Source organism: Sphaerodactylus townsendi, linkage group LG07 (assembly GCF_021028975.2).
Source record: "Sphaerodactylus townsendi isolate TG3544 linkage group LG07, MPM_Stown_v2.3, whole genome shotgun sequence".
Lineage (NCBI taxonomy): Eukaryota > Metazoa > Chordata > Lepidosauria > Squamata > Sphaerodactylidae > Sphaerodactylus > Sphaerodactylus townsendi.
In genome coordinates, this window is record NC_059431.1 from 94,797,940 (window position 1) to 94,825,537 (window position 27,598).

At 45.7% G+C, this 27,598-nt stretch overlaps 1 protein-coding gene across 1 annotated transcript; it reads left to right on the forward strand.

Annotated features, from left to right (window-relative positions):
* Positions 1–4,086: 4,086 nt before the first annotated feature.
* C1R (complement C1r) lies at positions 4,087–27,290 on the forward strand. The gene is made up of 11 exons (XM_048504508.1): positions 4,087–4,215; positions 8,438–8,669; positions 10,068–10,260; positions 14,935–15,078; positions 15,321–15,517; positions 17,077–17,224; positions 17,311–17,432; positions 19,827–19,905; positions 22,086–22,226; positions 24,426–24,500; positions 26,238–27,290. Coding segments are annotated over exons 1-11 (2,151 nt in total). The 5' UTR covers positions 4,087–4,213; the 3' UTR covers positions 27,056–27,290.
* The last annotated feature ends 308 nt before the right edge of the window (positions 27,291–27,598 follow it).

Sequence of the window (27,598 nt, forward strand, 5' to 3'; positions counted from 1 at the left end):
CCTATATCTAGATAAGCAGGACTACATTCCCATCAGCCCCTGCCAATTGGCCATGCTGGCAGGGGCTGATGGGAATTGTAGTCCATAACATCTGGAGTGCCAAAGGTTCACCACCACTGGTCTAAAGAGTGGGAGAAACTGCTGTGGTGTGGGTGGGAGAAGGTGAGGGAAAGCTAGAAATTAAACTTTTTTCCGTACATAAGAGGGAAAAAACAATGTGGAACTCCATGGAGGAAACCATTTATTTCTTGCCTGAGGAAAGGGCTTTGCTGTATGTTTGAAAATGGTTCCATTGCGCTTTCTCTATGAGAGTCACACTCAGAAATGGCACCTGCCAGATTTAAATGCACTCTTCTTCACAAATGTTCTCCATGTTCTACTCTTGGAACAGAGAAACACCTCCACTTATGGAGAACTGGTGCCTCGGGCAATGCAGAGAATTGCTTTGCAACTGGGCCACTGCCTCTGTGGGTGCTCTCAAATCACAGCTGACTTACGTAGAGTTTTCAAGACAAGAGATGTTCGGAAAAAGTTTACCCTTGCCTGCTTCTGTGTGGGCTGAGAGAGTTTTGGGAGAACTGTATCTGGTTCAGGGTCACCCAGCAGGTTTCATGTGGAGGAGTGGGGAATCAAACCCAGTTATCCAGATTAGAGTTGGTCACTCTTAATCCTTATAACACACTGGCTCTCACCTCTGCCCATGCTAGCTGATAAAATCAAGCAAAAAAAATCCCTGAATTAATTTTTAAATAATATTTTAGTAATTTTCTGAAATATACTGTAATACAAAAACAGAAAAGAAAATATAGAAAGAAAAAATCCAGTTACCCATAAACTATGGTCCCTTCCACACATGCAGAATAATGCACTTTCAATCCACTTTCAATGCACTTTGCAGCTGGATTTTACTGTGCAGAATAGCAAAATCCACTTGCAAACAATTGTGAAAGTGGATTGAAAGTGCATTATTCTGCTTGTGAGGAAGGAGTGTATGTCTATCTTAACTCTAACGCATTGGATCTTAAAATTACAACACTAATATCATTCAGAGAGAACATTGCACCGGTTTTTAAAATAATATTTTGTATTAATCTTCTCAAATATAATTCAAAAACAGAAAATATGGAAAGAGAAAAAAGAAAAAAGAAAATTAAATTAAAATTTCAAGAAAACCATGCAAACAAACCCTTCTATGGTCATTACAGGTAGGTGTGAGATTGCAGTGGGCTGTCTGACATAACAGTGTTGTCTTCTGGACAGTTTGTCTGCTGTTCTGCACTCAAGCTAAGATCCATTTAAGAGCAGCTGTGAGTAAACTTAATGCCAACATGGTCTCCTCAGATTTCCTCCCTCCCTTCCCTCCAAGAAAAGCTTCTTATCGCCGGCATTCAGTTGGGTTGGAAGCTAGCAAAGTTACTACCACAACAGGCCATGCCTAGGATTTTTTTGTGTACAAGCATTCTGTTTAGGGCATTTTTATCCCAGCCTTATTTCAAGGAGCTCTAAGTAGAATTCATGGTTCTCCCTTGCCCATTTCATTCTGACAATGTTATTATGAGGTAAGCATGGCTGAGAGGCTGACTGACTTAAGGTCACCCAAAGTAGCTTTATGGCAGAAAGAGTAATTGAATCCTTGCGCATGCACTACTTATCTTGTGGCTGCTTCGTAGTGGGGTTTTCCCACGCTTTTTCAGTTACACAGGGATTCTCCTTCTGGGAAATGTCTCCAGCCGAGCCAAGGCACCATTTGGCCTGCTCGCTGCTTCATTGTTGTTTCTGTATAATCTTCGTTTGGTGAGGTTGCCGGCTGACCTTTTTCTCCCCTGCTCTCTTTGGCCGAACATTTGTTTGCTAGACCAAGTCAATTTCTTGTCAGTTTCACAGGGCGTATCGCTCCAGCAATGGACCTTCAGCATGAAAATTAAAAAAAGAAATGCCTTCTGAGTCTTCTGAAACAGCCCGAAGAGTGGGAGGAGCTGTTGCGGGTTGAGTGGGGAAAGGCAGGAGGAGCAAGAAAATCTGAACAAAATCAAACAAGTGCTGATCTCCTGTTTTCCCTGTGAAGGGAGAGGAAAAGTTACACTTTCAGAGCTTTTGTAAATGGTGGAAATTGTCAGATCTAAAGGCAGGGTGACAAACGTGTGCGTCAAACTGAGAATCAAACCAGAAGGGAATGTATGCTGAATGTGAAGGACATCACAAGAGCATAAATGGCCTTTGATCAGGACCAGAACTGCGGGAGCTCAGATGTGCTCACTCCCATCAGCCCCTACCAGCATGGCCAATTGGCCATGCTGACAGAGGCTGATGGGAATTGTAGTTCCTGAACATCTGGAGAGCCGCAGGTTCCCTACCCCTGTCCTAGACCCAACATGCTAACCTCAGTCTCAGATTTCAGTGCAGATGAAACTGCTTTCTGTTGAACTACACTGTTCATCTATCCAATTCTGCCTTGCTTCTCTGATTGGCAATAGCTTTTCATGGTCTCAAAAGGAGCACTTTTACACTTCCACCTACCTGTTCCTTTTAACCGGAACTGCCAGGGAATAAACCTGGGACCTTCTTCATGCAAAGCAGCTGCTGACCTTTTGGGGTGGGGTGGGGGGAGGAAAAACCTCTGCCAGGCCCCTGCAGGCCCGGGCTGTGCCCCCACCCCCCTTGCTTATCATAGGTGGCGCGGCAGCAGTCTCAGGCAGTTTGGCAGTGCTGGGCCTGTCGGGGCTGAGGGGCACCAGACAGTGGCGCCACCAGCCTGCTCCTTCAGGAGCAGTCTGGTGGGGTGGGGCCTGGCCAGGCCTGGCCTGGCTGAGGGGGAAAGGAGAAGGGGTGTGGGGGGCAATTTTCTGCCTCCACATGTGACCCAACGGCTGCCCGCCCAGGGCATTTGTTTCCACCCTGCCCCGTTATAGCTACGTCTATGGGTGCTGCCATGGGTTAGACTGTGATCGCCACTTGAAGTCAATTGATGTTGATGAGTAATATTATATATGTTTTATGCATGTACTCCATCCTGAGTCCAGCCTCGGTTGGGAAGGGTGGGATATAAATTTAATAAAATAATATGCTTCAAGACTCCTGTTTAATCTCACAGAGGTCAATAGATTAATCTCTCTCCTGCAAGAGCAGTATGTACCTGGACCCATATACTTTGAGGGTTTGTTGATGCCTAATGGTTTGATCTTCTGAATTTGATGTCTGAGCCAGGTGTAGCACCACTGCTGAATGTTCATTTTTAAAAAAATTGCATTGCACAAAACAGATGTCCTCTTTCCTTTCAACTTGGATCAAGTAATGTTAGACAGCCAATGTGGCATTGTGGTTAAACCTAGGTTGGCATCCCCACTTGACAGGGCTGCTGGACAACAATTGGCAACTACTGGAAAATGGGTGTGGGGGGAGTACTGGCATCACACATGGTGTGACATCATTTCTGGGGAAACAGAAAGTGAAGTCAGGTTGCTCTAGGAGCTGCTGTAAATTCTACGATATAAGCAGTTTTCTCTGGATGTGTCACACTGCTTGTGACCACTATAAATTTTTAAATTTTCTCCCACTGCTATTCAAGGCCAGTACTCTTTCCCATGCCAACCTACCTCACAGGGTTGTTGTTGTGATGGTAAAACAGAAGAAGAGCAAATAACATTATAAATAGTTGGGTTCCCACTGAGGTTCCTCCCCTCCCCAAACTTCTCCCTCACTAAACTCCACCCCAAAGTCTGCAGGAATTTCCCAACCCTCAGGTGTCATCCTAGTGATAGAAAGATATATTTTTTCCTGTGTTTCCCTGCCCCCCTGCCAAGATTCATATATATGCTACAGGAAACATGACAAATGTTCTGCCTCAGACAATGTCTGCCAGTTGAAAGATCATGCCTTGAAGACACACACGTGTGTCTACAGCAGAATTCTTGGATGTTCCCCCACCCAGAAGGATCAACATGGCTCATTGTAGTGCAATTCCGCAATGTCTATCCCACTCCAGATGAGGACTGCAGGGGGCAGCAGACTCCAGCCCAAATGGAACCATAGTTCGATTGCCCAATTCATTTTGGACACCCGCTATCTGCCTTCCCTCCCTCTTAGCATGTTCTACCCCAGTTATTGAATCATAGCAAGGAAGGAGTTTACAGAAATCTGTTTGCTACTACCAAACACAACAGTCTAAGAGCACTGGAGGGAGAGAGAGACAGAGATTTAAGTCAACCCCACGAGCATGTGAGTATCAAATTTATGGGGAAGGGAATGGGATTTACAAGCAAAGCACTGACTGGTCACAGAGACAGCAAAAGGATTTGCTGCCCTCTGACGAAGGTGGCATTAACTGTCGGCCTCATAACTGAATTAGAATGCTCCTCCGGGATCAAAAGAAGCAACTTAAGTCACTCTGGGAGTTATGTTTGTATGTAACATAGTCTAAAAGGAGATAGAAACCGAAAGTCACTGCATTTATAATGGGATTCAGGCTTGAAAACTGCACTGGAGCAAACTGAACCAAGTATCACCACAGCACTGGAAGAACTACATGTTTAGGGTTACCAACCCCACTGCAGGGTTTGTGGAGGCAAGAGACATTGGTGGGATTTAATGCCATAGAGTTAATCTTGCAAGGAAACAGATCCCTGTAATCTGGAGATCAGTTGCAATTCTGGGAGGTCTCCAGGCAAAGTTGGCAATCCTTTAATCTTGCTTCTGCCCACTAGCGGTATCCATGGCAACTGCTCCCCAGGCACTATCGTACTACAATTAAGGACCTGGTTGTCCCTGCAGGTCCATTGAGATGTTTAGTTGGTCCTCCTAATAAAAGATATTGCCCTACTGCTGATTGCGGTCTTCAGAAGTATCTGACCATCCAGGCCCTCAGTGAAAGTTCTTTCCCTGAGACTACAAATGACATGGCTTCCTTTCTTTCAGCTGTCTTTGTTACAATCACAGCAGAAAAAGGCAAGCAAGGGTTCTTTGAAAGGGCTGGGTATTTCTGTCCCAGAAACGTGTTCTTCACATGTGGTGTAGTGGTTAACATCAGGTGAACTGTAATCTGGAGAACAGGATTTGATTCCTCGCTCCTCCACATGAACAAATGGACTCTGATCTGGTGAACTGGATTCATTTTCCTGCTCCTCCTCCGCATGAAGCCCCACTTCCCTCACAAGGTGTCTGTTGTGGGAAGAGGAAGGGAAAGCAGTTAAGAACATAAAAACATAAGAACAAGCCAGCTGGATCAGACCAAAGTCCATCTAGTCCAGCTCTCTGCTACTCGCAGTGGCCCACCAGGTGCCTTTGGGAGCTCACATGTAGGATGTGAAAGCAATGGCCTTCTGCAGCTGTTGCTTCCGATCACCTGGTCTGTTAAGGCATTTGCAAACTCAGATCAAGGAGGATCAAGATTGGTAGCCATAAATCGACTTCTCCTCCATAAATCTGTCCAAGCCCCTTTTAAAGCTATCCAGGTTAGTGGCCATCACCACCTCCTGTGGCAGCATATTCCAAACACCAATCACACGTTGCGTGAAGAAGTGTTTCCTTTTATTAGTCCTAATTCTTCCCCCCAGCATTTTCAATGAATGCCCCCTGGTTCTAGTATTGTGAGAAAGGCACCTTGAGTCTCCTTACAGGAGAGAAAGTGGGTTATTAATCCAAACTCTTCTTTAAAACTCTGTGTGTGGAAAAGGCTCAGAGCCACCACAAACAAAGTCCCATGGAAGAGAAATGAAAGCGAAACCAAGTGTCTTGCAGCAGGTGGTAACTTGTTTTTGTACAGGCCTCGCAGCTCGGTCCCTGGTTCCCATGTCAGTGCATAGCTGTCCGGATGCTGAACTCATGTTCATTCTACTGATTCCAGTTGTGTAGGGAGGGCCTCTGGCATGGTGGTCCCAGATTCAATCTCTGGCATCTCTGCTTAAAAGATTCAGGTGGAAGGTGATGTGAAAGACCTTTACCAAAGATTCTGGAGAGCCACTGCTAGTCAAAGGAGACAAGGCTGATCTTCATGGACCAAGGGTCCAAACTAGTATAAGTCAGATTTATTTAGGGAAGAACTATGACTCAGGGCTACATCACATTGCATTTTTCAGGCAGAAAGCCCTAGATACAATTCCCACCATCTGCAATTGAAAGGATAAGGTAGTAGGTAAAGTGATAGGCCTCTACTTGAAACCCTGGAGAATTGCTTCCAGTCAGAGCAGACAATACTGACCTTGATAGACAAGGTTTTCAGCTCCAGGTTGGGAAATACCTGTATATTTGGGGAGTGGAGCATGGAGAAGGCAGGGTTTAGGGAGGGGAGAGACCCAACTGGGGCGTAATGGTAATGCCATAAGGTCCATCCTTTAATGTAGCCAGCTTCTCCACGAGAAGTGATCTCTGTTGCCTGGAGATCTTGTAATCCTAGGAGATCTCTACCTAGCACCTGGAAATTGGCAACCCCACACAGGTCTGACTGAGTAGAAGGCAGTTTCATGTGTTTACTTCTGAGAGACCAAGCCAATCTCCTCAGCCAATGTGGTAGAGCCATTAAGAGTGGCAGACTCTAATCTGATTTGTTTCCCCATTCCTCCATCTGAAGCCTGATAGGTGACTTTGAGCCAGTCACAGGTCGATTCCCCCCTGACTAAATAGCACGTGATACTCACGGAAAAAAACGAGGTTTGGCGCAGAACTCCCCACTATGTTCTGGGTGATCACGGTTCCTTCTCCTTCTCCCCCTTATCACCTGGACCTGGATGAAACTAGACCTTTTCAAAAACGCCGTGATCAATCTGGGACGGAAGGGAGCAGTGGGGAGGATCGGGGGGTGGAATCTCCCACCCTTGTGAGTGACATGGAGCCTCCCATCCAATCAGGGTGCAGTGGGCTGTGCACGATGCACGTGCAGCCCTTTAAAAAATTTTTCGCAGAGCTAAGATCCACGTCTATGTGAAGCAACGTGGGGATGATTTTGAATGCTTTACTGAGTAAAGGGCAATACAAAGTAGTGCTAAGCCTCATATCGACGTGGATACAAGGGGACAAAGCAGCACGGGAACGGGGTTTGGCTTTAATCGCCCGTTTCCCCATTTCCGCGTATGGTTGTTCTGCGTATGCTCACGCAGATGTGGATCTGCAAGGTTGAAAAGTAAAAAAAAAATTCCCGCCCCAGCACATCGCAGCAGCCAATCAGGAAAGCCCCTGAGCGGATCACATGACAGATCTGCGGACAGTGGGGAGTTTTGTGTGGCTGATGCATCGCCAGGAACAGGGGTTGTTTGAGGGCCACAAGCTGCAGTAGGGACCATGAAACCGTGCTCAAAAGGTGCCGATTCTTTCCAAACCAGTTTGTATCTAGTTTCATTTTTTCAGTGGGGAATCAACCACAGTTATCTCAGAACAATCTTAACCCCGCCTACCTCACAAGTGCCTCTCTGAGGCAGTAAATTCCACTGTCAAACAGCCCTGACGGTCAGGAAATTCTTCCTAATGTTTAGGTGGAATCTCTTTTCCTTCACCTTGAATCCATTACTCCGTGTCCTTGTCTTCTGAAAATTTAAACTTTCATTTACAACCCTTCAAGTTTCTTGCCTTCAGAGCTCAGGTAAAAGTTTTAAAATACATTAACGATGTTGTGTGACATCTCAGAGTAAATGTAAAGCAAGATATTCATTGGGGATATCAACATCACACCTTTATTTTATTCTTATTTAAAATGTTTGTATCCTGCCTTTCGACCCGACTTAGAGTTTCCAAGGCTCAAGGTTCCTTGCTAGTTCCAATAACTAGCAGAAGCAGAATATATCACGCAGAATAAGTAAAATTTAATTCATTAACACAAGTTGCCCAGTTCAGGTTTTCATGGTGCAAAATCTGGAAGGTGGGAGTCCCCTACAATATTGAGATCCACACGAATTACCTAAAGCATTATGTTTGTAAACCCCCCCCTCCCCCCCGCTGCCTTTACCATGATGTTTGTCCATGAAACAATTCATGGCTGCTGTGAGGGGTTTTTCGCCTTTTTAAAGTTATTTATTAAATCAATGCTTCAGTGTTTCTTGCTGCAATCCTCTAAAGCTCATATAATTGATGTCCTTTAACCCCCACAAAATAAAAAAACAGAAATTATAAAATAAACAAGTGAGGGGATGAGCTCAGCGACATGATAAAATGGCACCAAAGAGGAAATTTAAGGACGGTGCAGAGGCATGGGAAACACAGTAAATAGATCGCACAACAAGTGAAAACGTTTTAAAACTGTTTCAGGCTAAAAAATCATTTAGAAAGGAGATTCATTGAAAACATTTTGAGCCTTGCAATAAAATGTTTTTTGGGGAAATGCAGTGTGGAACTCCAAGGAGGAAACATTTTATTTCCTGCCTCAAAACATTTTAAAAGGTTTGTGCTGAAAGGGCCCGAGTCTGTCATTCGATACATCTCCTCCTCCTCTCTTTGATGTCTGCTCTGTTTACAGGTTTGCCCCAATTCTTCTCCTGCATGGAGCTTTTCTCTTTGGGATGATCCATTCCAGTCTAGTCTCAAGGAAGTCTTATGGAGAGATAAGGTCCCCCAACTACCCCAAGCCATACCCAAACGATAACATCACCACCTGGGACATTGCCGTGCCCAAGGGCTTCAGAGTCAAGTTGACCTTCTGGGAGTTCGATTTGGAGCCATCCGAGGCTTGTATGTACGACTATGTCAAGGTGTGTGCATAAAAAGGGATGGGGGTGCGGTGAGTTTTGGGAAGGGATTGCCACACCCAAAGCCAAAGGGTGTCTCTGGATTTTACATGGGCATGCGTTCCAAAACTTTGCTTTATTTACAATATCTTATTTACAACATTGAGGCATTCTGCTGAATGGATACCATTATCCTCTTCCTTACTGCATTACTCTCTTCCTTTTTCATAATGTATTACTTCCTTCCTTCTTCATAATGTATTACCCTCTTCCTTATCTGCACTGGTGGGGATGGAAAGTGCTGTCGAATTGCCCATGGAGTTTTCAAGGCAAGAGACCTTGAGGGATGGTTTGCCCTTGCCTGCCTCAGCGTAGCGGCCCTAGTATTTCTTGGTGGCCTTCCATCAAAATACTGACCAGGGCTGACCCTGCTTAGCTTCTGAGGCCTTCCATATTGACCAGGTCAAGATGTTCATTACCCTCTTCCATATTATGCATTATCTACTTCATTACCTGCTTTGTCTCCCGCCGCCACGCCACGCCACGCCACGCCACGTCATGCCCAAGATCTACTTTAGACACAACCAAGAGGTCATTCCACACTTAGGCTGATTCCACATGGGTCAAAAACAGCAGTGTGAAAACTGTGTGAAAATGGTGTAAAGGGATTTGAAACGGTGTAAAAGGGTTTATACTGTTTTCACACCGTTTTCACACCGCTGTTTTTGGCCCATGTGGAATCAGCCATAGTGTTTAGTCAGGCAAAGGTGAGAATGGAGAGTGAGTTCTTTTCATGTTGTCATGCAGTATATCGGCATTCTCTTATGCCTTCTGGCTATTCTCCAACTTTGATGCCAGCATTCCAAAATATGCAGCCATCTGGATGGGAAGGTCTGGATCTTTCCCAATCCTGCTCACAGCAGCTATTTCTTTCTTACTTTACTTGAGGGGTATTAAAGAAAATCAATATATCCCTATGTGTTTTGTGAAATATCTCTTACCAAGTAGAACCCCTCGCACCTGAAAGCTATGGGCTGAGGTGGGGGTGGTCCCTGTGGGGGTCTGGGCAAACTAGCAGGTGGGTATCTATTGCCCTTATGAATGCCTTTGCATTTGCGGTAGCAGTGAGAGGCCCATTGCCACATGGAAGCAACCCAAATAACAATTTCCCTTTCCCCCACTTTGAACAGCAAACCAGCAGACCACAGCACAAACTGATTTTTACATTCACCTCCCTTTCCAAAGCAATTGTCCATGTGACTTTCTTCTTCACCCCTTCAAACGGACATAGATTTGGTTGAGAAATGTTTAGCCAAAATCCTGTTCTGTCTATAGACCTGGTTGTATGATTCTGTCATGTGAAATTCAAATGTTCTTGTTCTTCCTCCTCCTGTCTTTACCCCTCAAACTGGACTCTTCCAGATCACAGCAGACAAGAGAGACTTGGGCCGGTTCTGTGGCCAGGTGGACTCAGCCACTGGTAACCACCCTGGAAGGAGGGAGCTGGTATCTCAGGGGAACCGAATGCGGCTCTCGTTCCACTCCGACTTCTCCAATGAAGAAAATGGCGAGCTTGTCTTCTACAAGGGCTTCCTGGCTTATTATCAAGCTGTGGGTAAATATCTGATTTCCACACCCTGTGAAAGAAACATACTGTTCTAACACAATAATACGAGCCTATCAACAAAGGCCTAACTGGGGAACCTGAGTTGTGCAGCAGAATTCTGGGCTGGGATGCTGATTGATGTGTTGAAATTTCATGTGGTCCCATCCCCGACTCTGACCAGTATCCTGAATGATGCTGAGAGAACTGACCAGCTTTGCTCCTCTTTGAACACAAGCATCATGCCAGGACTGACAAACTTTAAGCAAAGGTCAAAGATCTGTTGCTGAGAGAAGGGGCCCAAACCATTAGCTGTTCTCATCTGGACTGCGAGGAATTTTTTTTTTTTTTGGAGCAACAATTTCCATTCTAAGGGACTCAAATACTATTTTTGCAATTCCTTCCATGTTTATGGTAAAGGATTTTTATTACTTCACTTTTGCTAATGTATCCGCTAGGATTGCTTTAACTAGAACAGTGCAAAGAGAGAGGGGAACTTGAATCATTTCCTCCTGTGCCAACTTCTCATTAGAAAAAGCCACCGCCAGGCTGCTATTCCCCACCCACCCACCCCCCAAAAACTGCAGTGTCTGGACTTTCTCTGGGGGAGTTCAGATATGGCTTTTCCAGCAAGATAACAGCAAGAGAGGAACAGTTTAAAGTTTCCCCTGCACACACACTTTGCTCTCCTTCTTGATGAAGGTATCTTGGAAGTTAAATTTGCAAAAGTGAAAAAAGGAAGAAACCATAAGATGTAGTCAACAGCCAGCAAAGGGGGGTGGGGAACAGCCAGTGAGGAGGGAAGGAAAAAGGAAGCTCTTGCCAGCGGGAATTGAGAAGTATTGTGCTACCAAGCCATGCCACAGCATCATGGCAGTAAGCAGACTGTGAGTGGCTGATTGAACACAGCACCACGCAGTGATATCATCATGCCATGCATGCACCAGGTGCTACCAAGTACTCAGTTGCTGTGCACCTACATGGTGTCTCTCATAACCCCATTCAGGGTGATTCCCCATGGTCAATTTATCGCGTGATACGTGATACTTTTACTCACAGTAAAAGTCCCCATTTGGGCAAGGAGCCCCCATGGCTTCAGTGCCCAACTCGGCTCCATCCCGGCTCTGGCGTGTGCTCTCCCCCACATCCTGCGTTTTTCAAAAACCGGCAAGAACCTTTTTGAAGAATGCAGGCCGAGGCCACATCGGTGGAGAGGCAGCAGAAAAACACACAGTATTTTTCCTGCCCTAGGAGGCATGCACCAATCAAAATGCAGTGAGGTGGGCACAGAGCACGCGAACGGGGGAGGGGGGTTGTGCTGGTCATGCCTTCTTAGGCTTGAACTTGCTAAGAGAAGGAGAGCTAGTGCAGAGTGTGCGTACCAACGAAGCTGCACAGGCAAAAAGTTTAAAAATAGAACTTCCTCTGTTTCTACGAAGCTGCGCAGACAGATTTTTTTAAAAAAAACTTCCTCAAGCAGAGGGGAGGGGCTGTGGGATCGTGTTCCCGCCCCAACACAACAGCCAATCGGAAAGAGCCGCAGAGCAGATTGTGGGCTCATGGAAATAGTTACAGTTTTTGATCCTGGGATTAATTTTGACCCACTCAATGCTGCGGTGGGGAGGCAGAGACCGGGATGAAAAAGTGCTGTACCTTATGGAACCGGGGGACGGGGATGCGGACGACAAGGTTTATTTTCCCAGTGGGGATTCGCCCTCCGACAACTCTTAATTAGCTCTTTTACTTTAGCTGAAGGTTTCTGGATTAGAATATTTTCCAGTCTTAAAGCTTCCTGTTTGGAACATTTTCACGGTTTTGCTTCTGATGTGCAACTGGGAATAAGATTTAATGCAAAAATATCCAAGCTCTTTGTATTAGCCATAAACAGAGGCAATTAATACAATATATCAAACCTTCTTTCAGCAAAACAGCATGTTTTAAACTGCCTTTCCCAAATTTCTGATAGTTAAGGCATTTTTTGGGGGAAAAACATTGAAAGCAAGCATTACGTTTATAACCATGAGAGTTTACTTTTAGAGGATGTCAGGAATGTGAATGACACATCGAAGAGTTCATCTCCATGATTCTATATGAGTTCCAGCTCTGAGTTTGCCTTCTGACTACTCATGTATTTAGGGTGGGGCAAGCCAGGATGTGAGTCCTGGGCACTAAGGGCACCCAGGCCGGCCACTTGGTAAAGTAGGAAGCTGCTGCTGCTCAGAGGGTTGGTCTACCTGTCATTAATGGATAGACAGGCCTACCAATTCTTCTTAACACTTGGTAGACCAGCCCTCTGGAAAGTTGGTTCCCAGCAAGTGAAAATACTGGGTAAAAATGCATCCATTTGGAGGCCAGATCTACCCACTGTTCTGACGAGTGGGTAGACCAGTCCTCAGGAAATCTGGTTACCCGTGATTGAAAGTAATGGATAGGCCTGGCCTTCTGAAGAGCCAGATCTACCAACACTCCTTAATGACGGGTATACAGCCCTCTGGAGATTTGGTTACTCGTGAATGAAATTAATGGTAGACCTGGCCTCTGGAGAGTTGGTTCCAAGATGAGGAAGACCTGTTGGATTGTGGATGGGGGGGAATGCAATTTCAGTTCTTGCCCTGGGTGCAATTTTCTGTAGATATACCTCTGCTCCTGATTGAAAGATTTACTCTGGGATGGATATTACTGCTAAGACTTTCGGGGATGCCATGTGCCATCCCCAACGTAAAACATGCTAAAGTTGTCAGCTTCCAAGCATGGCCTTGAATTCTCCAAAAATTACAACTCTTCTCCAGATCACAGAAATCAGTTCCCTTGGAAGAAACAGCTGTTTTGGAGGGTGGCTGTCTGGTGTCATGTCTCACTGAGCTCTCTCTCCTTTCCAAGTTCCACCCTCCCCAGGTACCATCCCCAAATCTCCAGGAAAACTCCCAAGCCAGAGCTGTCAAATCTAAACACAGCATGCGTTTGAAATACACAACATCTACAGGCAAAAGTAGCAGCTGGGACTCTTTGGAGCCTAGATCTCCTGTCCTAGGATTAAAATTCCTGATAGGTATCTGACCGTGTTAATCTGTCGCAGCCAAATCAAACTGAAGTCCGGTGACACCATAAAGACCAACAGTTAACATTCTTGACAAAGGGAACGTTGACTCTCAAAAGCAAATCCCCTGAGAATGAGGCTGGTCTGTTGAAGGGCAACTGAATTTGAATCTATAGTTACATTCCTGGCCATCTAAAAGAAGTGAGCTCTGATTTAGGATAATTTAGGATTAGAGTTGTCAACCTCCAAATGGTGGCTGGAGACCTCCTGGGATGAAAACTGATCTCCAGGCAACAGGTATCAGTTCACCTGGAGAAAATGGCTGCTTTGGGAGGTGGACTGTATACCCAATTGATGTCCCTTCCCAAACCCCACCCTCCTCAGGTTCCACCCCCAAACTTTCCAGGTACTCTCCAACCTGGAACTGGCAACCCAACTTTATGCTGGAATCAAGATGCACTGGTGTCTTGTTTTGATGGTCAGAGGCTAGCCTTTAGGATTACCAACCTCCAGGTGAGGCCTAGAGATCTGCTGGAATTACAGGTCATTTGTCCCAAGCACGTTTGCTCTATAGTGGGGTTTCCCTACATTTTTCATATTTCGTATTTCAGCAGAGCTGCCATTTTTGTCCACCCTCCTCCTCACACTTCCTTGCTGTTTCTGCAACCTTCAATGAGGGAGGTTGTCTGCTGCCTTTTCTGGGGGGGGGGGGGTTTCTATCACTCCTGTGATAGACCTATATTATTTAAATAAAGAAGAAGAAGCCCTACTGCTTTTCCTGAAATGCCAATCAGAGGAATGGGTGGAACTGCTGCTTTATGGGTGGAGGAAGGAGGCGAAGAGTGGGAAAACTCAAAGAAAGATGCACCATGCCGATTCCTTCGCTTTCCCTGTGGAAGGTGACAAAAGGTACTTTAACCAGTTTCAGAAACCGCAGAGAGTCTGGTCTGAAGCGGGTTGAGTTCTGGAGAGGGAGAAACGGGTGTATAACTGAGAATCCGACCCAAAGGAAAAGTATACTGAACACACAGGAGACTACAATTTGCACAAATTGCCTTTAAGCCTGGTTCAGATGTGGTGGGATTCAAATAATTTAACAACCAGTTCCAGTGGTGGGATTCAAATAATTTAACAACTGGTTGTTTACAAGCACCATTTTAACAACCAGTTCTGCCAAAGTGGTGTGAATCTGCTGGATCCCACCACTGGTTGTAACCAGAGGTGGGATCCAGCAGGTTCTCACTGGTTCCTGAGAGTAGGTTACTAATTATTTGTGTGTGCCGAGAGGGGGTTACTAATTGGTGATTTTGCCACGTGATTTTTGCCTTAGTTACGCCCCTCCTCTCAGCAGTAGCACGCAGAACTTGAAGCAGTCTAGCAGGAGGTGCACCAGCATGCATGGCAGCCTGCGCCTGCGTACATTCGTTTCCCGCCCAAGGACCGGTGTAGCAGCTGCGTCCTTGCCATAGCCCCGCCCAGGAATGCCCTGCCCCCAGAATGCCCGGCCATGCCCCCATCATGCCCCACCTAGCCCCATTGGTGCTACACCGCAGTTTGAATCCCACCACCATGGGAACCCGTTACTAAAATTTTTGGATCCGACCACTGGTTGTAACCTCTACCCATCTCTGGATTTCTGAACTTCCTAGATCAGGACGAGTGTGCCCAAGGAAACAAGATTGAAGACGAGCAGAAGCTAAGATGCCAGCACTTCTGCCACAACTACATAGGGGGTTATTTCTGCTCCTGCCATCCGGGCTACCGTCTCCAGAGTGACCAGCATTCCTGTAAAGGTGAGAGAATGAGTACTGAGAATTTGGAAGCTCAGACAGCTGAGACTGAGATGACAGACAGTAGATCCTGGCTGGGCAAAAGGAAATATGTCTTTCAAGAGGAGTGATAAAAACGTTCCAGGGCACAGGGGAGGACACACTGTGTACCGGGCGCTTTCCCCCCTTGCTACGCCTCTGGCCACAGCTCCTCCCCAAATGCACCCAGCTTTCACTAAACCTTCTCATGGTTTCTTGTCTTCCAGTGGAATGCAGCAATGAGCTGTTCACAGAGCTCTCTGGATACGTGTCAAGCCCCGGATACCCTCGGCCATACCCATCTGGCCTGCAGTGTAACTACAGCATACAGGTGGAGAGGGGGTTGGCTATCACACTCAAATTCCTGGCACCCTTTGAAATAGAGGACCATCAGCAAGTCCGCTGCCCTTATGACCAGCTGAAGGTATTGCACATTTTTTCCAGGCCAGGAAGGTTTTGCTCACCCCATTTCCCTGCAGTGGATTGTCAGGGAGAAAAGAAGGAAGCCACAGGTGTCCTTGGTTTACCTACAGCAGTGTCTTGTTCCCAGCGTGTAGGAGGACTAAAGGATGCAGAGCCTTCCATAGGAATGCTGCGTAGGGAATATCTAAGCCTATGTTATCATTTATCCCATCTGTATTTTTGAGAGGATATGAACGTTCTGTTTGCTGGTCTGTGCTGGCACATTTACACATGCCAGTATGTTAATGTTTTAATCGTCCAGTAAAACATGAGTTAAGAAAATGTGTTTGAATCTCACAAAGACTAGGTGGGGAAAAGCACCATCAAGTCGCAACTGAGACATTCAGAGATGATTTGCCGTTTCCTGCCTCTGCATAGTGACCCTGTAAGTCTATGGTGGTCTCCCCTTCAAATAATAACCAGTACCGATAATCAGTTTGGCTTTGGAGAACTGATGAGATCAGGATGTCCTGGGCCATACAGAATTAGGGACACCAAATTATGATGTCCCACTGGTCTCAACAGATGCTAATAGGAGCCCCTATATGTGTCCCCAAAGGAAAGAACAGAAGTAAAGAACTTACTTGAGGGAGTGAGAAATTAAAACAGAGTGCAAATTGGTAATTTTTATAACAGGCATACAAATATGATGACAGGTAGTTAGCAAGCACCTGTTTTGAAATCACCAGTATTTCCGACTCAGATGTGTATATTGCTGAGCATGAAGATCTGAATTTCTCACTTCTTTTAAGTACATTCTTGTACCTTTGTTCTTAAGAGGGTTGTTTCCTTTGTGTATCTACCAGAGGCGTAGCAAGGGGGGAAAGCGCCCAGTGCACCGGTGCGTCCTCCGCCCCATCCCGCCCTGGAACACCCCTGCCCCGGAACGCCCCCACTCTGGAATGCCATGCCACACCCCTGGAATGCCCTTGGCACACCCCACAGGGGTGTGCGCCTGGTGCGTCGCGCCCACACCTTATCCCCTTGGAGCTACGCCTCTGGTATCTATCAGTTCCTTCCCCCGCAGAGGGGCATACAGCAGCTCTCTGGTGCTATTTCTGATCAGGGAAATGGCACAGAAGAGAGACTTAACCACTCCTACCCCCATCCCCAATATATCACTGACCCAATCCAAATCAAGCACTACACATGAGGTTTTTAGAGTACTAAGTGCAGGACACTGCATTCGGGAAACTGCAGGCATCACTTCTGTGCCCAAAAGTGGAAGATTTGCCTCCTGCTTGTCTCTTTAGGGATACCAGAGAAATTAAGCAGGTAGAGGCATAAGAAAGGCTCTGTACTGTATCAGACCAGGAAACCACCTTGTTCAGTGTCCTGCCTCACAAAGCAGCCAACCAGTTGCCATGGAAAGCCAAATAAGCAGGGCGTAGAGGTCAAGGCCTACCACGATGCTGTATCCTAGGACTGGGATTCCAAGATTTGCTGCCTCTGGGCATGGAGGTATGTTGGTCTGACTGATAAAATGAAAGATATGAAAGTGAAATGTTTTCTGCTCACCAGATCCAGGCTGGGGGCACAGAGATTGGCGAGTTTTGTGGCACAGTCACCCCAGACAGCATTGAAACCAACAGCTCTTCAGTGAACCTTCTTTTCCTCACAGACGAGTCAGGGTTCGGCCGTGGATGGAAGATCCGGTACAGCTCAGAAAGTAATGTCTCCCCAACTGGCATACTCTGATAGATGATATCCAGCCATCTGCCAATTCTTGCTTCATTCTTGCTTTGACCCCAACAGGGATCCGTTGCCCACAGCCCGTGCCGAATGACAAGTTCACCATCATCAAAAACCCTCAGCCTATCTATCAGTTCCAGGACTACTTCATTGTCAGCTGCCAGAAGGGTTATAAACTGATGGAGGTGAGGCCTGTTGGTTTGGCTTCTGTGTGCTTTTTTTTTTTGGTCTGGTGAGCTTCCTCAAGGACCATTTTTATCATAGCCACTTCAAAGTATTTTGTTTCCTTAAGCAAGGTAAACCTATCATAGGATTTCCAGATCTTCTGTATTGGTGGGAGACACTCAGTTCCCTGATGTTTATTGGTACAGTGTGTGTGTAGGGGGGGCGGGGGGAAGCTGCCAGCACTGCATCACTTCATGTCCAAACCTGGAAGTGACATCATGTTGGTGCAAAGCTCTAAGATTTCCCCCAAACTTTATGGTTTTTACTATAGAGTTTAGGGAAATCCTAGAGCATCACACCAACATAAGACATCACTTCTGGTTTCACACAATGGTAATTTCGTGTCTCCTGCCCACTAAAACTCCTCTGGGTGCCAATGCTGGGCTGGCTACCTTAACCCATTCCCTCATGGGCCCATGCTACCACTAGGTACATATAAACCAAGCCAGGTTTCTATGTAGCCAGTGGTGGCTCTTGCCCAAGAAGGGGTGCCAGTCATATACTTATGCCACTAGCAGCTGGGAGTAAGCTGGGCCCCCACAGAATGTTAACACCTTGAAAATCACTTGGTGGCTTGTCTGGAGAACCAGTCCTACATTTTGTTTTAATCCTTGCCTTCCTAAATACCTCTCCCCTTCCCAAATATTTTACTGCAATCCTTTGTCTTTCTCACAGGAACGAAGTAAAACATGTCAGGGCATGAAAGAGATTTTAGATGTCTTTAACAAAATCTCTGCCTCAAAGGCTGTGCTGGAGGATCTGATTCAAGGCAGCTCAAGATGCGGAGGTTGCACAATGTTTTTGAGTTGGCCAGTTACCAATGAAGAAGTAGTGGAAAGTGAAAGTATGGCATAAGATAAGCAACAGCTTAATCTGCCCCAGGGCTCATGTCTGGAATTTGATTTGCATGTCAGGACTTGGCGCTGTAACATTCTCAATGACAGCCACAACTGCAAAGTGACTTTTCCTCACATCTGAGTAACAATTCTCCCCACAAAAAAGAGTTAGGGCAATCCAGCACCCAAGACATCAAACCAAGGAGGAACTATGGCTCAGTGGTACAGCATCTGCTCGGCATTACAGAAGGTGACAGGTTCAGCTCCTGGCATCTCCAGTTAAAAATAGGTGATGTGAAAGACCCCCCCCGCACCTGAGCCCTGGAGACCCCCGCCCCATCAGAACAGACATTGCTAACCTTGGTAGATCAAGGTTCTGATTCAGTTTAGCATATGTGGCAACTGTAATATTTTGTTTTTGATGGAAATAGGAAGACTCACACATTTTATTGTTCTGACACCCGGGGCAGTACTTTTGATTATCTTTCTAGACTTTCGGCAGCCACAGCTTAGTCATTTTTTGGCAAATGCTTGTATTATGCTGGAAAACCATATCTTCTCAGGATTTGCAGCTGCTTGTCTGTGCTTGTAGTGCTTGTATGATGCTGGAAAACCATATCTTCTCAGGATTTACAGCTGCAGAACTGGGTGTTTGTGGAAAAACCAACTCATCAAATTCATTTACCCAAGGGATTGAGTAAACACAGAGTTTTTTCAAGCCAAATGGCTTTCTTTTATTTGTTTGAAAACTTGTGTAATGCAATCGCCAGTAAAACATTTTTTAAACTGACCTAGTTCATTGTATTGTTGGCCTTCATGGCTTGAATCAACTGACTGTTGTGGGTTTTGGGGGCTATGTAACTGTGGACTGGTAGTTCCTAATGTTAGAGCTCCTAATGTTTTGTCTATCTCTGAAGATGCCAGCCATAGATGCGGACAAAATGTTAGGAGCAAATACTACCAGACCCCAGCCACACAGCCTGGAAAACCCACAACAACCAGACCTGGTTAATTTTTTAGATAGATAGATAGATAGATAGATAGATAGATAGATAGATAGATAGATAGATAGATAGATAGATAGATAGATAGATAGATAGATAGATAGATAGAGAGAGAGAGAGAGAGAGAGAGAGAGAGAGAGAGAGAGAGAGAGAGAGAGAGAGAGAGTGTGAGAGAGAGAGAGAGAGAGAGAGAGAGAGAGAGAGAGAGAGAGAGAGAGAGAGAGAGAGAGAGAATTTGTTTAATAGTTTTCAGTGCAGGCTTGACGTATGACTTATGTATGTTTGAGTCATCTTGTTACCTCCTTGGATGTGAAATCTGGCTTTTACTGTTTCTAAAAAGAAAGAAAGAAAAGCTTAAAGAAGATAAGAGAAGTTAAATAAAAGAGAGGCCCTTTACAATATGCAACAGGCTGAAGCAAATCTGAATTTGGGAGAAGCAGACCCTGATTTTGCAGCAAAGGGATTCAGCAAGAATGGAGCATGGTCTAATTCTCAAATCTTCTGTTTTGGGTAGGGAGACAAACAGCTGCCCACTTTCACTGCTGTCTGCGAAGCTGACGGGACCTGGCACCGTTCTATGCCCCGGTGTCAAAGTGAGTTGCTGCTGTTACAGTTTGCAGTGAGACCCAAGAAGGGATGGTTCTACCATGACACAGATTGAGGGAGAGGCCCCAAGAAGCTGATTTTTAATACCTTAAAAAGGTCACCACCCTAACTTGGATGGTTGTGCAGAGGCTGGCAATGGCAAAATATCCACTGACCCTCTCTTGCCTAGAAAACTCCACAAGGTTGCTGTAAGTCAACTGCAACTTGATGACACTTTCCACCTCCAAAGGGTGGACCACTGTCAATGACTGAATGCACTTAGGGTGTACCTGAGTAAAACGGCACCTGGGGCTCACCCTGGGTGTTGCTCCCCCCACAGCTGCCCCCTGACAGCTCGCAACTGCGTGCTGCCCCTGAACTCCCTGTGGAGCTTCTCCCATCCTTGAATTCCACATGGAGTTTGGGAGCTGCATGGCCCGTTTGATGCTGGCCTAAGCTCACTTGGGTCCAGCTTTAAATTGAGCCTGCAAACTGAGCAGCGGGGTGGTCCAGTTCTGGGCGGAGCCAAGAGTATAAAGCTAGAGCCGGTCAGCCAGCTGCTCAGTTAGGACCTGGCTTCAGCGAGGCTTGGGTTGAGCTTTAAACGGCAGGCTCGAAGCCCACAGTTAATGCTGGACCTGGGCAAACTAAGGTCAGCATCAAACAGGCCCATGCCCAAGCTCCATGTGGAGTTTGGGGGTGAGGTGAGCCCAGCTGACTGGCATTCAACTGCGCCCCACCCTGAGCTCCATGGGGAGGGTCCAGGGGAAGCATGCAGTTGTGAGGGGGAATAGCCCTCCAGTACACCCGTAACATGACCCTAGGAAGTGGCGCCCCAGGCTCTAGCTCCCCCACCCCACCCCTATGCTATGCCACTTAATGCACTTATTTACTCCTTTGGTATGTATGAGAGAGAGACTTTTGGAACTTCCTGGTTTTGCTGCCTCTGGTGCCACAATGCTTTTTGTTGGTTTGAGGAACTGATCTTTATCCAGTGCCTAGTTTAATTTGTGACTATTGTTCTGGGAGAAGTTCCAATGGCTAGAGATGGAAACATTTGGATCTGTGCTCCATGGCCCCATGCAGTGAACCATCCTGGGATATCAGGCTGGGGGGAGGGGTTTCCCTGGGTTATGATGTCCTCTGAGGGCTCAGCTGCATGCTTACTTTTCTACTGTTTATTTTAAAAAAATTATTTGCAAATGCAGCTTCCAAGATAGCTTTACCTACAAAGAACAGGAGTGAGCATGCTTGGGGAGTATATTGAACCTTTTCTGCCCTACTATTTTCTTCCTGGAAAAACCCATCCCTTCCCAAGCTACTTTTACACCTACAAAAATATTTAAGTTTTCCTCTGTAGAGGTAACAGCAAATTGGTTGTGTTTTTTTCCAGCAAGAAAATTATAGGGGAAGAAAGTGTTAAATTTTCCTCTCTCAGCATACAAGCAGCAGGTGAGGTTGGGGGAGGTAGGGTTGCTGGGCTTCCCACAATGGTAGGATATCTCCCACTGGTTATCCCGGTTGCCCGTCGCTGTGCCCAGTAGTAGCAGAAGAAAAATAAAAACACTACTGACCCCAGAAGTGATGATGGGTAGCTCTAGGAATTGCCAGAAATTGTGTGATTTTACCATAAAGTTTCTGGTGATTTCCAGAATCCCCAGAGCTACCCATTGTCACGTGTGGTTGTATCCCAATATAATGATGTCAGTGACTTCAAACACACCCTGTGTGGCCCACTCCTAACCCCCACTGGTTGCCAGGGAAGTGTAAGTCACCCCTCCCGCTTTTCTTGTTCTCCACTTCCGTTTCTGAGACTCGTTTTCATTTTAAAAATCTTGTCAGGGTTAGAGCCTAGTAATTGCCCATTTCATATTTTCAGCATTGTGTTGTGTCTTGGTCATTTACCCCTGGCCCTGGGAGGAAGGTTCTGGCCACTCATTAATCTCAGCAAATTGGTGGCAGAGCTGGAGTTGGTGACTTCAGAAACATCATGAAACTGTTTCCCTGTTCATTAGCCAGAAGGAGGATGTTTTCTTTATCTCCAAGGGAGAGACAGGCAACTTTTAGCGGGGCTTGTAGTGGGAAGGAGTATTGCGGTGCCCTTTAACCCCTGGAAACATTCCCAAAGAATTCATGAAAGAGTTTTTTTCATTTCCCTACTATTACCATAACTTTTTTTCTCTCATAGTTGTGAACTGCGGTGATCCTAAACTTCTGACCAATGGGGACATCAAGTACATATCTACTTCAGGGATTAACATCTACCAGTCAGTTGTCAGATACCGTTGCAATGAACCCTACTATCAAATGGTCACTAGTAATGGGACAGGTGAGTCCTGGCCCAACAAGAACTATCCTTCTTTAGCCCCATTCTTACCAAGTCCTACTTCCAACTCTCTGCACGGAATTCTCCTTACATTCCCCATAACTTTGGTCCTTTGTGAAAGATGTGAAATTTATAATGAAATAATTTATTGTACGGTGGAACCTCAGTTTTCGTTGTCATTGGTTTTCGTCGGTTTTGGTTTTCGTCAATTCTTTCCCCGAAAATTATGTCTGTTTTCATTGTTTGCTTCAGTTTTCATTGGATTTCGTCGGCGCACGCATGCTAATTTTGCGATAACAAATGGCGACCCGTGCAGTTCCATTGCTTTCCAGTGTGTTGCCTTGGTTTTCGTCGGTTTCAGATTTCGCCGAGGTTTCCCAGATGGATTATCGACAAAAACCGAGGTTCCACTGCATACGGTAAACAAAAAACATTTGTTAAAAATGCAAGGACTGAAATATGGACTACACCTTAAAAATGATAATGAACAAATCTCAAACACAGTTCATGATACAATCATTCAAGTAATCAGTAAGGGACCACATGTATTTCAGCTTTCCTTAGTGGTCACACATTCAAACAAGATCATTCAAGCACAACCGGAAATACACCTTACAGGTATTTTTATCTGAAAATGAAAAATGCTTATATCCCGTGCAGCCTGATGTTGCCTATTATACACACCATGGGTCTTTCACTGTTGAAATTGGCTTATGCTAAAAATGGTATCTAATTAGCAGTGTTTCCAGAGGTAACACCAAGTGGTGATAAAGCGTAATTATACTTATACTTATTTCATGATTGTACCTTCATCAACAGTGTTTGAGATTTGTGTAACAGTTTGTGCCCATTTTTTAAGGTGTAACCTGTATTTCAGGCTTTGTGTTTTTAACAAATGTTTTTGTGTACATTACACAATAAATATAATCACTTTGTTACAGATTTTACAGTTTTCAGCTCAGCCTTTGAGGCTCCTGCATTATTGTGACTGAGTTCTCCCCCCCCCCCCCTTTCAAGAACAGGGGTGGAGAACCTTTTTTTCTGCCAAGGGTCATTTGGTTATTTGTAACATCATTCGCTGGCCATACAAAATTATCAACTTAAAAATTAGCCTGCTATATTTCTTCAAACATTTAATTAACTCACCTTTAATGTGATGGCTGGAACTGCTTTTCTCTATTATTATGATTAACTTACTATAAATTTATGTTGCTATCAAAAAAGCTCCTAGATTTATTGAATTTCGAGCCCTGCCCCTTTGCCCTTCCTGGCCTTTTCTCTCTCACTCTCCCCTGGCCCCCACCCGGTTTCTGATTCTCTCCCTTCCTCTGGCTCTTTTGGACTTGACCCCACCTCGGTCCTGTCCTGATTCCTGCCTCTCCAGTTGTCCTTGCCCCAAGGCAGTGCAGCTAGTAGGGCACTGGGTCGTTAGGGATGCCCAGAGGCTTCTTAGGACCCAGCAGTGCGGCTGGTGGCTGCTCCCATGTGTGCCAGTCTCCTTTCACTGCCTGCCCCCCTCTATGGTTTGAGCAGGCTAGTGGCGGCCGGGTGCAGGAGGGATGGGTGGCCATGGGGCACGGCACAGGCGGAAGCGCTGATTGCCTGCCTTAGTTTTGTGGCTGCATCCAGACAGGGCTGGTGTGGACATGAGCCCCACAATGCGGAGAGGGGTGATCTGAATGGGGGCCGAAGCAGGGCCAGACTAAATGGTTTTGTGCCTGCAGGCCGGATGTTCCCCACCTCAGTTCTAGAAGATTCTACCAGAGTAACAGGGAAGTCTACTCACTACCATGTTGGCCACAGCACTGAAGATGTACACAGCAGAATGTGGCCCTTTCTGTGGGTAGAAACTGAACCTCACAGTGCTGAGAGGACCATGGATGTGGGATAATAACTTTGTTTTCTTGGATGGTTGGGCTGCTAGTATGATGTAGTGGTGCAGTGGTTAAGATTGGAAGACTCTCTGATCTGGAGAACTGGGTTTGTTTCCCTGTCACTCCACATGAATCCTGCTGGGTGACCTTGGGCCAGTCACAGTTCTCTCAGAATTCTCTCAGCCCCACCTACCTCAGGTGCCTGTTGGGGAGGTAGGAGGAATTGTGATTGCAAGCAGCTTAGAGACTCCTTAAGGTAGAGAAAAGTGGGGTATAAAAGCTTCTGAACCTTCTTCTTTGTCTCCACTATTCTTGTTTCTTCCTTCAGGAGAATATACCTGCTCTGCTGAGGGTTCCTGGAAGAATAATAATGATTATGAAGACATCCCAGTGTGTCTGCCAGGTGAGCAGGGCTCATGGGCCACCCCAGTTTTTGCTCCCCTTTCTCATGCTGGCCTCCAAATTAGGAATAACCTCAGTAGTAAAACAGAAAGTCATATCAGATAAAGGAAACACGCAAGAACAGGAGGGTGACAAAGGCGGGAGACAAAATTGGTGCAGCCCTTTAACTGTCACAACGTTCATTTGTCATAGTGAATCTTCGCCTGCGTGTTTGCAGCTCTTTCTGTCCTTGTGTCTTCAAGTCCCCATTTTTCATCAAGCCTTCCAGAGTCCTTGCCGTTGTTGAATGGTGGACCAAATGCTTTGCACTCCAGTGATTCTGAGATTTATCCAGTCTCTGGTCCTCTGGTTATAAAAGATCTTCAGTCAAATGGCTGTGAAATATCTGTGCATAAAGCCTCTAAAGGAGTGTGTATTAGGTACTCCAGTGCCATGGTTCTCAAGCATTTTGAAGCCAGGTCCACTTCTAAACTTTTACTCTGCTTTTCAAGACCCACTTTCCAACTAACTAGACTACATTCCCCTTCCCTGACATGAAAAGCAAGTGTCTCACATCAGTTAACATTGAATAAGCTTATATATTTCAATGTGTATGTGTTTCTATATCCCTATATTTAGAAATACATAACATTATTGAGCCACAGGATGCATTTGCTTGTTACACTCAAGCAAACCTGAATTTGCTATCAAGTGTATTCAATGTATTCAGGGACAGGTCCCAGAAGCCAGACAGGCCACTGAAATAGTGGTCAATGGTGACATCTAAAGCCTAGAAAGGAAACTGAAGGGTGTTGTAGGATTCATCAGAGTGTTAGATAACTAATCAGGAGGCAGAGTGGGAAGTAACAGATGTAAAGGAAGTAGGAAACCAGCTGAAGAACTGTCTAGTGACTTTCTACTGCGATGGATTGCCAGAGGGAAGCAGATCTTTGAGGTGCTGTAGAACAGGAAGTAGAGAGATTGTGGCTGTCCATAACAAACTGACTTCCGGGTACAGTAGGATTGCTGAGCCTAGTCTGAAACTATCTCCCTTTGAACAGCAGCTTTGGTTGAAGGGGGCTCGGCATCTGACCTGCAGCCCATTAGAATGGGCAATGCTAAGCTAAGCAGCCTCTTTGGGAACTGAAGAAAAAATAATTGCATGAGATGGGTCTGATATGGTCCACTCAGGGCCAAAATACATATTATGGATGACATCAGTCTACTCACTGATTTGACTCTCGATCACATGCTCACTTTCGGACTAACTTCTAAGAACTTCTCTGTCACTTTGCACAGCTGTAAGAGAAAAAGAGGAACTTCAGTTTTCCCTCCCACGCCATTTTTTGCCAGCAGAAACAGCGGCAAGGAGGTCTGTTTACCTCTTTTTTTGGTTCTGTTGTCTGTGTTATGGAGCATAAGGAAGGAGCAAAGAGCCCCCTGAAGCTGTTTCCACTGGCAAAAACAGGGCAGGAGGGAAGGATGAAGCCCCTACTTCTGCTTTTCAGTATTTTGAGCCATGGGAAGCAATGGAGAGAATTTTAAAGGCTGATCTCTGAGTGAAAATATGACTGAGAGTCGGATTGGACACTTGCAACCTGAAGTGTTACACATGACATGTATTTTGGCCCTCAGATGTATTCTATTAAACAATCCCAGAAGGAGGAAGAAGACAAAATAAAATGTTTTGTCTTGGGAAGGGGGAATAGCAACCTTTCCTAGTACTGTCTCCCTTTCTGAGCATCATCCTCTTTTGCAGTGTGTGGAAAGCCAGATAATCCAGTTGAGCAAATCCAGCGGATTGTTGGCGGTAGCTCAGCAAAGCCAGGCAACTTCCCGTGGCAAGCAAAGACTGTCCTCTCTGGAATCGGGCGAGCTGGAGGGGCATTGCTGGGTGACCGCTGGATTCTGACAGCTGCCCACACCGTGTACCCCAAGGGGCGATCTGAACTTGAAGAGAGGAAGAGTCTGGAAGAGATGGCTGAGAAAGTGGAAGCCTTCTTGGGTTACATCAATGTGACCGAACTCCACAAGATGGGCAACCAGCCCATCCGCAGGCTCTTTGTGCACCCAGACTATAACCCCGATGATGAACAGAATTTTGATGGAGACATTGCACTCATTGAGCTACGAGACCCCGTGACTCTGGGTCGCGATGTCCTGCCCATCTGTCTCCCAGATCCACAAACCACCTCTTTCTATGGTCAAGGGAGGGTGGGCTATGCCAGTGGCTTTGGTGTGGAAGAGCAACATCTCTCTGTTGCACTGAAGTATGCTATGATCCCGGTGGGCAACGAGGCATCCTGCCGGGAATGGCTAAGAGGGAAGAAAATCCATGGGAAGGATCCAGTTTTCACAGACAACATGTTTTGTGCAGGCTCTCCTATTGAAGGGAAAGACACCTGTCAAGGAGACAGTGGGGGGGCCTACGTTGTGCTCGACCAAGATACTGGGCGCTGGGTGGCCACTGGCATTGTCTCCTGGGGCCTTGAGTGTGGCAAAGGGTATGGTTTTTACACCAAAGTTGTCAACTATCTGGACTGGATCAAAGGGATTGTGAATCAGAATTGGGTTTGAAGACCCTTGCAGCTCTGTGGTGTCATATAACCTTCCAAGAGGTAACAGGGAGCACAGCCCTTTGAGGCAGGGTCATGTCAAACCAATTCAAGACTTAAATAAATAATGCATTTAAATAAAATTTGCATTTAACACAACCTCAGTGTGGGGTGGTTTTTTTTTTTTGACATGTTGAACTAAATGTAAAATTATTTGTGCTATAATAAATGAAAATTATTTTTCCTTTTTAAAAAAAGTAGGTGTTTTTAATTCTTTCTCTTTGTCAATTCCCTGTTATAGTGATACACAGAATCAAAATAACTGTCTACTTCACCTATTAAAATTGCATGTACCACTTCATCAAGTAAAACTGTAGTTTACTGACTGACCAATTAGACCAGCTAAAATAAGAGTTTTATTTTCTTGTGGTTAGGTTAATAAGCCAATTTGATATGTTACTAAGGTTTTAAATAATTCAGGCAGAGGTGGTTTACATTGAGGAAAGTAGCAAAGTTTTCAGAAGCATCTCTTTTCTACAGCCAATTGTATGGCGGGGGCGGGGGG

Coding starts and splice junctions, on each gene's coding strand:
- C1R (XM_048504508.1), top strand. Junction 15,079..15,320: donor TGACCAGCATTCCTGTAAAG/GTGAGAGAATGA, acceptor CTTGTCTTCCAG/TGGAATGCAGCAATGAGCTG. Junction 15,518..17,076: donor GCCCTTATGACCAGCTGAAG/GTATTGCACATT, acceptor TCTGCTCACCAG/ATCCAGGCTGGGGGCACAGA.